This window comes from Sceloporus occidentalis, unplaced genomic scaffold (genome assembly GCF_023333645.1).
Source record: "Sceloporus occidentalis isolate IW3139 unplaced genomic scaffold, rSceOcc1.0.p SCAF_81, whole genome shotgun sequence".
NCBI classification, from domain to species: domain Eukaryota; kingdom Metazoa; phylum Chordata; class Lepidosauria; order Squamata; family Phrynosomatidae; genus Sceloporus; species Sceloporus occidentalis.
In genome coordinates this window covers 4,381,625-4,395,764 of record NW_028317061.1, presented here as the reverse complement: position 1 = coordinate 4,395,764, position 14,140 = coordinate 4,381,625, and the positions used below count along the sequence as shown (strand labels likewise).

The 14,140-nt window shown below is 36.9% G+C and overlaps 2 protein-coding genes across 2 annotated transcripts in view; both read left to right on the top strand.

The window, feature by feature from the left end:
• Positions 1 to 3,981, top strand: part of LOC149285321 (uncharacterized) — a 63,863-nt gene extending 59,882 nt beyond the window's left edge. The window contains exons 8-11 of the mRNA XM_089495537.1: positions 595 to 746; positions 1,496 to 1,702; positions 2,025 to 2,175; positions 3,782 to 3,981. Coding sequence (XP_089351663.1) covers positions 595 to 746; positions 1,496 to 1,702; positions 2,025 to 2,175; positions 3,782 to 3,981 — 710 coding nt within the window. The remainder of the gene's footprint in view (positions 1 to 594; positions 747 to 1,495; positions 1,703 to 2,024; positions 2,176 to 3,781) is intronic.
• Positions 3,982 to 7,652: 3,671 nt separating this feature from the next.
• On the top strand, positions 7,653 to 11,809 carry LOC149285320 (heat shock 70 kDa protein 13-like). The gene is made up of 5 exons (XM_089495540.1): positions 7,653 to 7,677; positions 9,041 to 9,381; positions 9,641 to 9,854; positions 10,504 to 10,671; positions 11,130 to 11,809. The coding sequence occupies exons 1-5, from the start codon at positions 7,653 to 7,655 to the stop codon at positions 11,807 to 11,809; spliced, it is 1,428 nt and encodes a 475-aa protein (XP_089351666.1).
• Positions 11,810 to 14,140: the final 2,331 nt, after the last annotated feature.

Sequence of the window (14,140 nt, the reverse complement as noted above, 5' to 3'; positions counted from 1 at the left end):
TGTATTGGCTATTAAACCATGGCCATTAAACCATTCAGCTGGCTGAATTAAATGAAACAGAATGTGTTAGCAGTCAATAAAATGAATGAATCACGGTCTGCTTTTGTAAATACGTTCTGGAAATCTATACACTGTGTGCTAGGGTACATCTCTGCTGGACTGAAGTTAGAGAAGGACTTTCCATTAAAACATAGGTGGTCCAATAAAATGTCAACTCCACGTTAAAGCCATGTTTTGGGATGGGTTAAAAGTGGTGACATCAATTATTTTTTGTATTAGTACTTATTTAATTCCCAGGTAGGCTACCCAGTAGGCTACTACTGAAATATTTTTCTCTAGTCATCGTTTCTTCTACATATACAAGCAACTTTTTTAATTTTAATAAAAATTATCATATTTTAAGACGTTACTAAAGTTTTGACCCCATACACAGAAAACATGTTTTTCTATTAATCAGGATTTGGTTTAAGGATGGTGGGTAAGATAAATTAGGAAAGCGGACTTTGTTATGTCCCTTCTAGACCTACATGCTGAGTTATCAGTGAATGAGTAAATACTAGAATAACATCAATAAATGATAACTTTTTTCCATAGGCGGTATAACCAGCTGTTCTGATGGAACAAGTAACCGGGATAGTTTCAGACTTGATGAAGATATGCCTTACACTGGCCCTTTCTGTGGCCGTGCCAGAGTCCATACTGACTTTACTCCTAGCCCTTATGACATGGAGTCATTGAAAATTAAGGTAATTCATCACAATTTTCATTACTTTCTTGAGAAAAATGTGAACATTTTCCATATTGTTTCAAGAATGCATTGGAAAATATTTGATCTAAAGGTTTCTCTCGCTTTTGTTTTTGAATGCCGGTTGCGTGCTAGGACTGGATTTCATAGTGGATCTCAAATTGTAACTGGAATATAAACCACTGAATTAGGATTCTTGAGGTGCCGGGTATTTAATAATTGAATAATGTTCTCAGTTCTAGACATCCATCTTTGAGCTCCATTCACTAAAGGGAAGCTAACAGGAAAGTTTGTGTTGTGTTTCAACTCCTTGAACCCAATAAGCTACAGGAAGAGGTCTGTTGGCCCTGTATAATGAATAGATAAATCAGTAAGATCTCTTCAAGGTCTCCTTACACATTGGAATGTGCATTATACAGGGATGGGTTAGCCCTTCATGCTGAAAAACCTGCCTGTGTTGGCCCTTTATACTGAGTAGCAAAATAAGGCAGCAGAAACCACAAACGGAAGCTCTCCTGACTACTTTGCCTTAAGTTAAAAGGAGTTTGACCTTGGTTGCACCTAGTGAGGTCCTTTGCAGACTCTTGGTTTTGTGTGTTCAGTGGATAACATTAGCTGGGACCAATGATGAATGGTCTTTGGACCACCCTAGCCATCTCAGGAAACCTTGCTAAAGATTACAGAGTAACAATGTCCCTGCTCCTCCATATGGCATGTTTTAACAATCGTATTAACTTTTTTTTTCCCCAGAAAGGGGACATTATAGACATAATCTTCAAAACGCCCATGGGTATTTGGACCGGCATGTTAAACAATAAAGTGGGCAATTTTAAATTTATTTATGTTGACATAATATCTGAAGAGGAGACGCCACCCAAAAAGACAATAACCAGGAGAAGAAGTAAAAGGCCAAGACCAAAAACTTTGCAAGAACTTATGGAGCGACTGAATCTACAGGTACGAGGCCTTTTAAAGTTGGGGGACATTTTTATCATGTCAAAGCATGTGATGCTAACACCTATACAAAACACACAAGACTCCATAATCACTTTGACTTCAAACCCTGTTCACACTCAGCCTGTGCTGAAATCAATTTACCCATTTTAACGTAAATTATCATTTTTTTTCAAACAGGAAATATAACATATTAAATTTCATCAAAACAAATTTCATCATAGTGATGTATACTCTTGCACCATATATCAGTATTACTCTCTCTGGCTTTATAGTAGCATCAATGTAATAATTAAGAAAACCTTTAATGGTTTGTACTTTATAGGATTACGTATCCAGTTTCCTGCTGAATGGATATGAAACACTAGAAGACTTAAGAGATCTAAAGGAAAGTCATCTTTCTGAACTCAACATCACAAACCCAGAAGAAAGAGCAAGACTACTGGTTGCCATAGAAAACCTGCAAGATTGCGATAGTGAGTTTCACTTCTTTCTCTGACCTTAAGCAATGTCACTGTCCTCCAGATAACAGCAAAAGAGCAGTAACCCTGAATAATAATCATACCTGAGGATTCTCCAGGTTTGTCGCCAAAAGCGTTCAGTTGTTGCTCTCCTTTCATGTAGTTAAAGGGGACGTCCTATGGAAAATTATATATTTTTATTTGATCACTAAATACAGTGCTGTGCTTAGTAGTGTAGATTAGCATTAAAGAAAACTGGGTTTTATTTCATTTTTTTCCCAATAAACTTTCTTAATCTGCAGACCTGGAGGCTATCATCTTCAGATTTTTTTTTTTTTTGGGGGGGGGGGTTGTTTTAAAACAGGAACTAATACAATATTTCTACAACCCTAATTTTAATATACCCTTATATGATAGGATACAGAGATAATACAATTAGATAATAATTTTGGGGATATCAGCAAGCAATGTGTATTTCCGGTATTTTATTTATTTTGGTGGCCACAGCTATTATGCCATGACATCTGTATATCATAAAAGCTGAACATTAAAAATACAGTAAATTGTTTAGAAGTTTATAATACGTACTAGAATAGGGTTTATTATCTGTGTATACAAATAATCTTTACTTGGTCATTCACAGCAGTTTACAAGCACTTTGGATTTATTGGGCAAAATAAATCTTTTAAAACCTCAGTTAACGCTTCTGACTTTGAAAATACAAACAGGATTAGCACTTTATAGGTCATCGCTTCATGGGAGGTATGGGGAGTCCTACGGAAGATAATTTAAGGACAGGCAGGTGGAATTAGCCAGATTCATGGGATTATAGGTATAGATTTGGAATCGGGGACTTGAGTTTTTATATTTGACAGAGACAAACCAATATATTAGATAAAAAAGGGCCCTGTTTGCCATTTTATAATCAGTTCTGACCTCCACCAAGGTCACTGCATTGAAGTTGGTGGACATCACTGGTTTCCATTGCGACCCAGGTAGAGAATAATGTGAGCCTGTCAGCTTCCTCCTTGGAAATGCAGAATTTGGCCAATAAGAACCATTCGACCCATCTAGTCTGCCTAATTTAAAGACTTAAAGACCTTAATCTGTGCTTGGTCTTCTCTTGGCTTTATACCTATCTTTACTATATTAGTCTCTACCACATCTGAAGGCTTTTCCATGTATCTACCACCTTCCCTGTAAATAAAAAGGTCACTATTCCTTGCTTATCCTCTTGGACCTCTCCGCCTTAGGATTTGAATCACTAGCCCTGGATCTGGAAGATGGTTTAGTATGGGTAGGGTATTACTGACCTAATGTGAAATCTAAGGAACGCTGACTAATGGCACAAACCACAGAATGATTATGTGAGTCTCTGGGAAAAGCTCTCTCTCGTCTAAGTTTGGCAGAATCCTAACAACTACTCAATATCTGTCCCTATCGTTTCAGCAAACTGGCCCAAATCCAACCAGATGATGATCTGAATTAATGACCAACCAAAGTTTTCGTGTAAAGTACGATGATGCAGCAATAAGAGCTGGAATGGAAGCTTTTATCTTAAGGCAAAAACAAAAAAAAGCTTTTGTTTTTAATGTGTTTTTTTTTCTTTTTTTTTCAACAGATGATGAAGAGCTTGAAAATAAATCTTCACTGATGACATTGACTCCTAATATTTGTGCAAGTAAATGTGAATTAAATGACTGTCCGAGAGACTCGGGATGTTACATTTCTATAGACAATCCAGAAAGTAACAAAGATGATACAGAGTCTAAAATACTGTGCGAAGGCGTGCAGAAAATCACCATTACAGAATCCGCTTAACTGAAGCTGATACTGGCCCTCTGTGCCACTGGACGGACTCGATACAGAGAAACTGATGGATGGACAGTTTGTACCTGATAGCTAAATTCCATACGATATTAATGTGCTTTGGGCAGGTGTGAGCTGGCTATCCCCCCAAAGCTACTTTGATATTTTTAATATAATGGTGTTCTAGCACTAGAAGGTTTACTGCTGTAGGTTTTTTTATCTAGAGATCTACTTAATGAGTAAGTTAAAGACAAACAACTAGATTTTTAAGGTGTGTATATATATATATATATATAATATATATATATCCATCTACCAAGAAAATTTTACTTTACATTTGTATCTATACAACCCCATTTGGTGACAGCTATGGTACAAGATGTGTCAAGGTCATCAGAATGTATGTACTATTTTTCAAGTAGGAGTTTTCAAAACTTTTTCTTTTGTTTAGAAAAGATCACCATGTATTATTATTATTTATTGTTTTATATAGCGCCATCAAATTCCGTAGCGCTGTACAATAGGTAGACATAACATGTAGTATATTACATAACAATTTGACTTACAGATACAACAGGTGAGGAGGGCCCTGCGCAAAGGAGCTTAGAATCTAGAGTGAGAAAAATGTTGTATTTATTGTATAACTATTATAATGCAGAAGCAAGTTATCCGCAATAAGCATTTAGCCATATTGTTTAATCATGTCTTTTAACATGTCACTCCTATCATACTATGTTTTGTGTATATATGGGACATGAACCCATTTTAACTTTAGTGAATAGTGCATGATTCCTGTTGCCTTGGTTTTTGATGGATGTTCCCGTGACCTAAAGTATTAGAGGGTGTACGAGGACACAAGTATTTGCAAAGATAGCTTGTAACAAATATTGTGTTTGTGCTTTACATTTTGTAAATATTTGCATTTCTGTGTATATTGTATGTACATATTTTTATAGTTTATATTTGTAATTTCTAAGTGGTTCTGCAGAATGTTTCACTCTGAAACACTCTGCAGGGCATCAAGAGACTGGGGTGTATATATATATATATATATATATATATATATATATAATATATATATACACACACATTAAATTGAATAGATAACCACTGTACATCTGATAACATTCTCCAGGTTAATGCAAGAAAAAAGGGCATTGTAGGAATCAAAGGGTTAATCATATTGTATATAATCTAAATAAAAATACATGAATTAAATGTGATAAATCATGTAAACTATGTTTGGTCAATGAAATATATATGCTATTATGACATAATCCCTTAGAAACGCATCCATAGTCCTTTTTGTGCTTTGCACCCCTGAATGGGTTAAACCTTATAAATGACATTCCTTTTTTATGCATATTATTGTCTTTACTTAACTGTTAACTGGATACATTCTGGTTCTATTATGCAAAATAAATACAAAATACAATTCCGTGTGTGTAACATTAAGGATCACCAGGGAGATGTCAGGGGATCTCAGAGAGATGAGGCTAATACACGTGAAATGGGATCTATTAGTCTATTCACTAATAAGGACAGGCCAGGTAAGCATTTGGGACTCCTGAAGACTTTGGTCCAAATAATACTTTGTACCCTTAAGTACTTTGTACATCATGTCCAATATCTTTGGTCTATATACACAGGTTTGATACAGAACAGCCCAGGATAAAAAAGTAACAATTAGAAAAGAAATGAGAGAAAATGTATAAAACTATAAAGTATTGCCATGACATGGTTACTAGCACAATCAGAATTCAAATCAGTTTAAACAGAAGAACTAGAATGTCACTGCTGGGAAATTAGACTCACTTGTGATCAATTGTGAGTGAATGAACCAATCAGTGATGGATTTAAAGCTTGAAAAGGACACTTTTATTGCCTGTTCTATTTGACAATGGTGAAGACAAGAGAGCTGTCTGGGGGTATCAGAAAGGTTATTATCCCCAAACATAAGAATTCTAAAGGGTACAAGGCCATCTCCAAGGACCTTGGAATCCCTACGTCAACAGTTCACAATGTTCTACAGAGGAACTGTCAAGAAGCTCTTGGGGTGAGGTGGAAAGGTCCAGACAGGTTACTCTGCAGCCTATAAAATCTGGAACTGCTAGCATTTGTCTTTCTTGGCTTTGATGCGATTGTAATCCATTGAATATAAAATGTCGGATGCTACCTAAACCCTCTTTATAGCCTCTATTAGGATATAACAACCACTGACATTGCCGCAGTACCTGCATCACGAACAATTTTAGTTAAATCTATTAGCCATTGAATTACAGCTTAATCAATACCGTTTTTCTTAATATACATTTGGAGGGCTCAGTGAGAGATTGTGGAGGAGGGCTCAGTGAGAAATTGTGGAGGAAGGCTTCTTTTGTCAGCTAATTCTAGATAATGTGTTCTTTTCTATAGCTCATTAAAAACCTTGAGATATATGTACTAAGTGCACTTTCACTCATATTCTTCAAATATACACACACATATATATATATATATATATAACCCAGCTGATGGTTAAAATATAGCGATTAAAATATTACAGAAACTATAGACCTGTGTAACAGTCACCACTAGATGGCATTGGTGCTCTATCACAATTAGAAATGTCTTCAAAAAACACACTTATTTTAAAAATGGATTTCATTAAATATAACCAAAAATAATTATTAATGTAAAGATTCATTCTTATGTTATTTTAACAGAGAAGAATATATTCGTTGAACGATACTTCATGCACAACTGCAATAGCGCAGCAGTGCCACCAAGTGGTAGATTTTGTATGGCACTTTTGGAACAATGTACGATACAGTACATATTTAATGATATATGATGTATATGATATATATGGTATGTGATGTATATGATGTATTCCCCGTGATCACAAGCATGATCACTAAGCTTATAAAGGAAGGCGAAATAAATATGGTGCAGAATGGGAAAACTGGGGTTAAAAAATTAGAAAGAAAACATCTGCAGAAGTTACTCTTATTTGCTCATTTTTTATTGCTGGTGTACGATTGGAAGTTTGGAAAAATAAATTTTCGCCAAAAACTAGAAATATCTCCCATATCGGAGGTTATGACATCATTTGCCCCTTTCTCCTGTATTTTCAGGATATGTTATGAATGAACAGCTACCCGGTTCTCATAACCATACAGCCTCTCGCATACATTCGCGTTAAGTAACCGCAGCCGACACTTCCTAGCAGGCAAGAATCCTTGCGTTGGACAGAGGAAACTACACCTCACAGCATGCTCTGCGCCGAGAACGTCCCCTGAACGCACAACAGACTACATCTCCCAGCCTTCTCTGCGCCGGGAATGCCTCCCTGGACTCACAACAGACCACATCTCCCAGCATGCTCTGCGCCGAGAACGTCTCCCTGGACTCGCAACAGACTACATCTCCCAACATGGTTTTTGCCGAGAACGTCTCCCCTGGACTCACAACAAACTACATCACCCAGCATGCTCTGCGCCTTGAATGCCTTCCTGGACAACAGACTACACCTCCCAGCATGCTCTGCTCAAAGGTATCCGTGACATAGGCTCCGGCAGTTCTCGGTTAGGCACAGTCATCTCTTGCCCACCGGAAGTGTCGCATACCGGCTTGTCAAAGGGGAAATTACAATCTTCCCTCAAACCGTAGTTGGTACAGAACACAGGAGCACAACACGGAACATGTCCGGGGAGATGACAATATTGGGTGAGTGCCGACCTTTTACTTTAGAAAGCCAGGGCTCCCTGGTATCCTCCAGAGAAGCGGTAAGAGAACCGTTGATATGTAATATGGTGTGCATCCTTATTTCTCCCCGTTATTTCTGTTACCTCCTGTGGGGTAAAGCCAGCCAGCTTGTTACCTCCCCTCGGCACCGGCTTGTTGGTGGTAAGATAGAGCTGTACCGGAGGCAGACTAAACATATGGCTGCGATTCACTATGAAGAAATGCTTTATGAGCGCGGCAGCTCACGGTGTGTCCCTTCCTCAGCCTGTATATTACCAAGTAAAAGGTAGAATACAATAAAAGCCCGAGGCCCAGAGTTACACGCGTGCCTTCCATGTAGAGGACTTGTAAGTATTGCGGTTCTGTTGCATCAGTGACCGGCATCTGGCACACCGGAGTCCGAGAAACGGGCCGGACTCCACCGGCTTCCACGCATATAAACGGCTGATAAACGTGTAGTGATTCACGCCGCCTTAATGACAGCTGTTACGTGACACACTTCGTTACAGCCAAGCGAAACATACATGTGTATGTATCCACATACGTACATACATACAGTACACACGCACATACATACATACTCTGTATATGGCAGTTATTATATAGATTGTTCTCTGTGTGGCATGAAACATGACGCACTCAATAATCCCGTGTACTGCGAGGGGTTTCTGTGTAATTTCTCTACCAGGGTCTTTATTGTTATAAAAGAGTTCCAACCGTCCCAAATTTACAGAACCTCAATATCGACCGACCTGAGAGTGTTTAGAACCAAGTCAAACTCCCGGCTCAGTGAATTCATCCTGTAACGTGTTTTAGTAACGTGTCTATTTTACGTGAAAACATCCGTTATTTTCTTTTGGTCCTGTATACTTTTTGGTTTATTTTAAAGCTATTTTTATTGTCGTGATTGGGCAAGAATGAATGTTTTTGGCTTGTGAGAGATGTCCTGTTATTGTGCAATATGATGTAAAGCAACTAAAACGGTTTAATTTATTTAACAAAAGACCAATTTTCTCCTTGGCTATAGCCCAGTATATTTTTTGTATGAGAAACCATATGTTTTGGATCTGTTTGCTGATGGCACCGTAGCCTGCCGTTCAGGCTACCATAATAATGGCGTGAATTGAAAACACGCTTAATGCTGAGCTCTGCGGCAGCACGTATTGCAGCAGAAGCAGTTGAATGCGTCTTCCATGACATCTGGATGCCCTTGGTCTGGAGCTGTTGGATGTATTGTATTTTGCCTTAATGACCAATGCGTCTTTGCATTATGGACCCTAAATTATCATAGTATCGTAATTATTAGTTATTTTAATTATTTTGTTTTATTTTGTTTCCAATACAGGTTCTGCTATATTGACTCTTCTGCTAGCTGGGTACTTAGCACAGCAGTATTTGCCTATGCCTACACCAAAAGTAATTGGCATAGATCTCGGGACAACATATTGCTCCGTTGGCGTTTTCCACCCAGGTACTGGTGACATAAAAGTCATCACAGATGAGGGCGGTCACCAGAGCATCCCGAGTATTGTGTCCTTTACTGAAAAAGATATCTTCGTGGGATATGATGGTTTGGAGCTAGCTGATTCCAATCCTCAGAACACCATATATGATGCCAAAAGATTTATTGGAAAAGTCTTTACCCCAGAGGAATTAGAAAAAGAAAGTGGAAGGTATCCGTTCAAGGCAAGTATAACTTAACAACGGTCTCTTCAACAAAAAATTGTTCAAAACAATTCACGTTTTCTCTAAGTGTACATCCATGCGTTCCATATACCCCATCGACAAGCTTTCATAAAGCGTAACCGTGATGCTTGTGTATGTTAGTGATTTTACCACTTGGTATCATCAAAGCTTTTGTCACTTTTTTTTTGTAATGGTTTAAGTTGCTGTTGTGGAAGTCATTTGAATTAGAAAGAAAAAGTAACATTTTAAATTTTTTCAGGTTCTATACAACAATGGAGATGTGATATTTTCTATCACAACAAACGAAACCTTCACAATAACACCGGAATATATTGGATCTCGGCTTCTCTTAAAGCTGAAGAAAATGGCAGAAGAGTACCTTGGCCTTCCTGTTACTAAGGCTGTCATTTCCGTACCAGCGGAGTTTGATGAAAGACAGCGCAACTATACCATCAAAGCTGCCAACCTGGCTGGTGAGTTATCTTATGGAACGTCTGTACTTGAAATAGCATGGGGCTGGACAAATCATAGAATTAAGGTGGCCATGGCTACCTAGAATTTCACTGCTAGGCCAAATTTTTTTTATTTAATATTAGGATTGATCTTTACTTATACATCCCTTGCTGCTGCCTTTATGCATAACTGTGTCCAAGTTGACATATGTTTTCCAATAAAGGAGAATATTTTGTTACTGAAGAGGGAAAAAAAAGACATGTCCAGCAGGTGGCGCTATTATGTACCAATGATTTATTGGTTTATTTAATGGTGAATTTGGGGCGTTCAAGTCATGAAAGCGGAGTAAGTTAATAATATACATTTAGTCGGAACAAATACGCTTTTAAAACCTAACTTTCAAAAGAGAGAAAAGAACCCCCACGGATACTCATCACAGCTGTCCTCTGTGACTGTCTAGTGGAGAAGCAGAGATGGTGGAAATGATTATTATAATTTGGATATAAGAAAATTGTCCGTTACAGCGTACATTGACTGGAGAAGCAATTTGTTTTAGCTTTTGTTGAATATTAATAATGAATGTATTTGACTGCTCTCTTACTTTTTACATAAACTGATGTTTTTGCACTGTAAAGTGTTCTGAAATAGTCCTATCATTCTTATTGTTAGGTTTGGACATCCTGCGTGTCATCAATGAACCCACAGCCGCAGCAATGGCTTATGGACTTCACAAGGCCGATGTCTTTAATGTCCTGGTGGTGGATTTGGGAGGAGGAACGCTGGATGTCTCTTTGTTAAATAAACAGGGAGGGATGTTCTTAACACGTGCCATGGCAGGTAAGGAGGATTGACCGGTTTTAATTGAAGATGACTTATGGGACTGATGACTGTTAAATTCATAGGTACTATCATTTACCTTAAAGAGTGTAGGTCACTTTCCTAAGTATTACATTTCACAGCACGCTACACTTGATATAAGTATGTAATGTTGTTTACTGATTAAGATAAGTAATATATGTGTTTTAGAAACACACCTTGTGTGTATGCCATGGGGCTGCACTGCCTTATAGCCCAATGAGACCCTGAAGCCATCTCTGGGCACCATTAATGAACACACCCTTAAAAAAAGCATAGGGTATACCATATGCATCGTCCATCAGTCTTATTCATTGCTTATTTTCAGCCAAGTATCATTTGTTGATGCAGTGTATTAAACTTTTTCTTATTTCATGTGATTATTGAAGTTTTGTACTCTGCAGTATAACCTTTTAATAATAATGTCAATTTCCATGTAGGTAACAATAAGCTTGGAGGGCAAGACTTCAATCAGCGACTTCTGCAATATTTGTATGATACTATTTATGCAAAATATGGATCACTGCCTTCAAAAAAGGAAGAAATACACAGATTAAGGCAATCTGTGGAAGCAGCGAAGTTAAATCTCACTATCCATGATTCTTCATGGGTGCGTGTGCCATTAACGTTGGCCAAAACACAGCATGTGGATTCTTCGGAGTTAAACAAGCTGTTGGATAACCCCGTGGGAAGCGCCACAACCCAAAAACATTTAAATCTGAAAGAACCTGGTTTTCAAGAAGAACACGGAGCTGGGAAGAGTAATCTAGAAGAGCAGGTACAATTTGAAATTGAAATATCCCGTAAACTCTTCGAGACTTTAAACGAGGACCTTTTTGAGAAGATCTTAGTGCCTGTAGAACGCGTCTTAAAAGAAGGACACGTGGAAAAGGAAGACGTTGATGAAATTGTACTGGTCGGTGGCTCCACGCGGATACCACGCATACGTCAAGTAATCCGAGACTTTTTCTCTAAGGACCCAAACACTTCAGTGGACCCTGATCTAGCAGTAGTGACTGGGGTGGCAATTCAAGCTGGTATAATGGGGGGGGCTTGGCCTCTCCAGGTCAGCGCAATAGAGATTCCTAATAGACGTTTACGGAAAATGAACTTTAACTAAAGAGGTTTACATTGTAATTCTAATTTATCGAGAGATCAGCAGTCACTTTCTTTATCTTAAATCTGGGTTTAAAAATATTTATTTTTAAAACACCTTAGAGACATCTGACGCTGTTAAAAGTGGACGCTGTTTAGTGTTGGTGTGTATTTTTTTTACGGTTCTCCTTGGTAAAAAGCTTTTTGCTTATAGATTCAGATACTTGAATATGGTTATACATTCCTATCATTTCTAAAGCATTAAGCGTTTGAATTTATCCACTGTGGGAAAACTTTTTTTTTTTTTTTTAGCAAATGTCCAAGTGCGGTGGGTGAGGTGTAAACGGTTCTAAGGGCCCTGAAATATTAGATAAATACATGACAATTAATTGTATTTTTTAAATAAAAATATATATTTTTAAAAGAAAATCATGACTAGCAAGATAAAGGGTAAGAAAACACATTTCTTCTGTGGCTCATTATTTTTATTGCCACTGAATGTGTCTCCATAGTTTTAGTCTGAGGTTTTTTTTATTTAATTTATTATCTTTAACCAAGCATTGAAGTAACAACACATTAATGCAACATATAATAAGTTTGAAAAGTCTGAGTCCGCTAATACAACCTGCTTTTATTTCAGCATTTCTGAAATACTGATTTATTTGACATAATATAAAAGACACCATTTTCACTAATAAAAGTAAACATACGTTTGTCCGCACATAGTGAAAATCCAAAATTCGCAATATTTTGTATGGCCACCGTTTGCCTTAATGACTAGTTTGACTTTGTATCTCATTGTTTCAAGTCTGTGCAGAAGTTTATAATCCACCTTGTTGCAGCACTCCTTTTAGAGCGTCCCAAAGAGTGTCTAGATTGGTCACGGTGTATTTCACCATTTATAATAAATTACAATTTGACATGAAAACAGATGAAAATAGGTTTATCTCAGAGTTAAATAATATCTTCCTAAATACATTATTGTATATTTTATTTTATTTATTTTAAATAATCAACGCTAGTTGGTTATGGTAGACTCAGACTTTTAGGCCCTATTTTATGTAGTAATGTTGGTGTCTTAAGGGCATTTTTTATACTTTTTGTTGCAGTAACATCAATCACATCTCTTTAGTTAGTCTATGGTGTGGGTGTGTGTGTGTGTACAGTGGCATAAATACTCAAATTCCATTCCATGTTATTTTTATGTCCATATACTGGGAAGATGACTGTCAGTATTAATGTTTTACAGAATCCAGGCTCTGTTTTATAGATTATGGAATTCGCTCATATTGAGTATGGGGTACATTGTTGGTTTTCCATCTTAATTCAGATAGTATACTTGTGGGAAATGTTAACCTATAAAAGTTATTTCTAAATGCAGCCTCTACAGTAAACATGCTATAACATAATGTGTGTCAGTTTTTTTTTCTGAAGAACATATTTACAAATCATTACAATTAAACTCCACAAAAGGGAAACCAAAGTAAGGAATTTGAGGCTCCTAAAGTCACTCTTGATGGAAAGAACAACGATTCAGAGGAAAAAGGATACTGGTAAATATATTCATTTATTTACTTTGCAGTACAGATTTTTAAATATACAGCCTGAAAACATTTGTTGTCGTTTTTATGAATAAGACAATGAGTTGGTGTCACTGGACACCAAACAACTTTTACACCCTTATAGAAACAGTAGGAATGCATATAAAATCGGTTAAAACTATACAATTTTTTTTTTAAATGCACTTTTTAATATGTACACAACCAAGTCTTCAATTATAGGGGTATTTTTGTTTAAAATTCAATCACATATACAATGTAGAAAATTATTTTTAAGTGATCAAAAATGCAATATTTATCATAGCTTCAAATAAATTATAGAAGTCATTAAGTATTATTATTTCCTGAAGCAGGCTAGTCTTATTTTATTATAAAGAAGAATAATATCCTAATTACTGTGATATGGGGTAGATTCAAAATGATTCGGCCATTTCAATAAGACTGCATCTTTAAAAATGTTTCGCACATAAAACTAGTCATAAATAAAGACAGTAACTTCCAATTACCCCAAGTAACCAGGCTGGATGATAGACGAATAATTCAAGGCACGCTCTGAAATGAGAATTTGCCTGTAAGAAAGAAAAGTGTTCATCAGGAAATGATCTAGAATCAGGGTAGTCTAACCCAAATTAAAGCAGTCGCCATGGAAACCAATGTAAGACTATTTTTTACATGGGTTCCCATCTATCTGTTTATTGTGTCTAAGATAATTTTTCTTGTGATTTGCTAGGTGTACATTTCTTTTGGGAACAATTCTATCACACTGATTAATGGCATATGCTTCCTTCGTTTCGTTT

Excerpts from the sequence above, each read along its gene's own strand:
- LOC149285320 (XM_089495540.1), top strand. The coding sequence starts at position 7,653 with ATGTCCGGGGAGATGACAATATTGG. Across the intron at positions 9,382-9,640 it reads GTGGAAGGTATCCGTTCAAG|GTTCTATACAACAATGGAGA; the intron begins GCAAGTATAACT and ends AAATTTTTTCAG. Across the intron at positions 9,855-10,503 it reads CAAAGCTGCCAACCTGGCTG|GTTTGGACATCCTGCGTGTC; the intron begins GTGAGTTATCTT and ends TCTTATTGTTAG.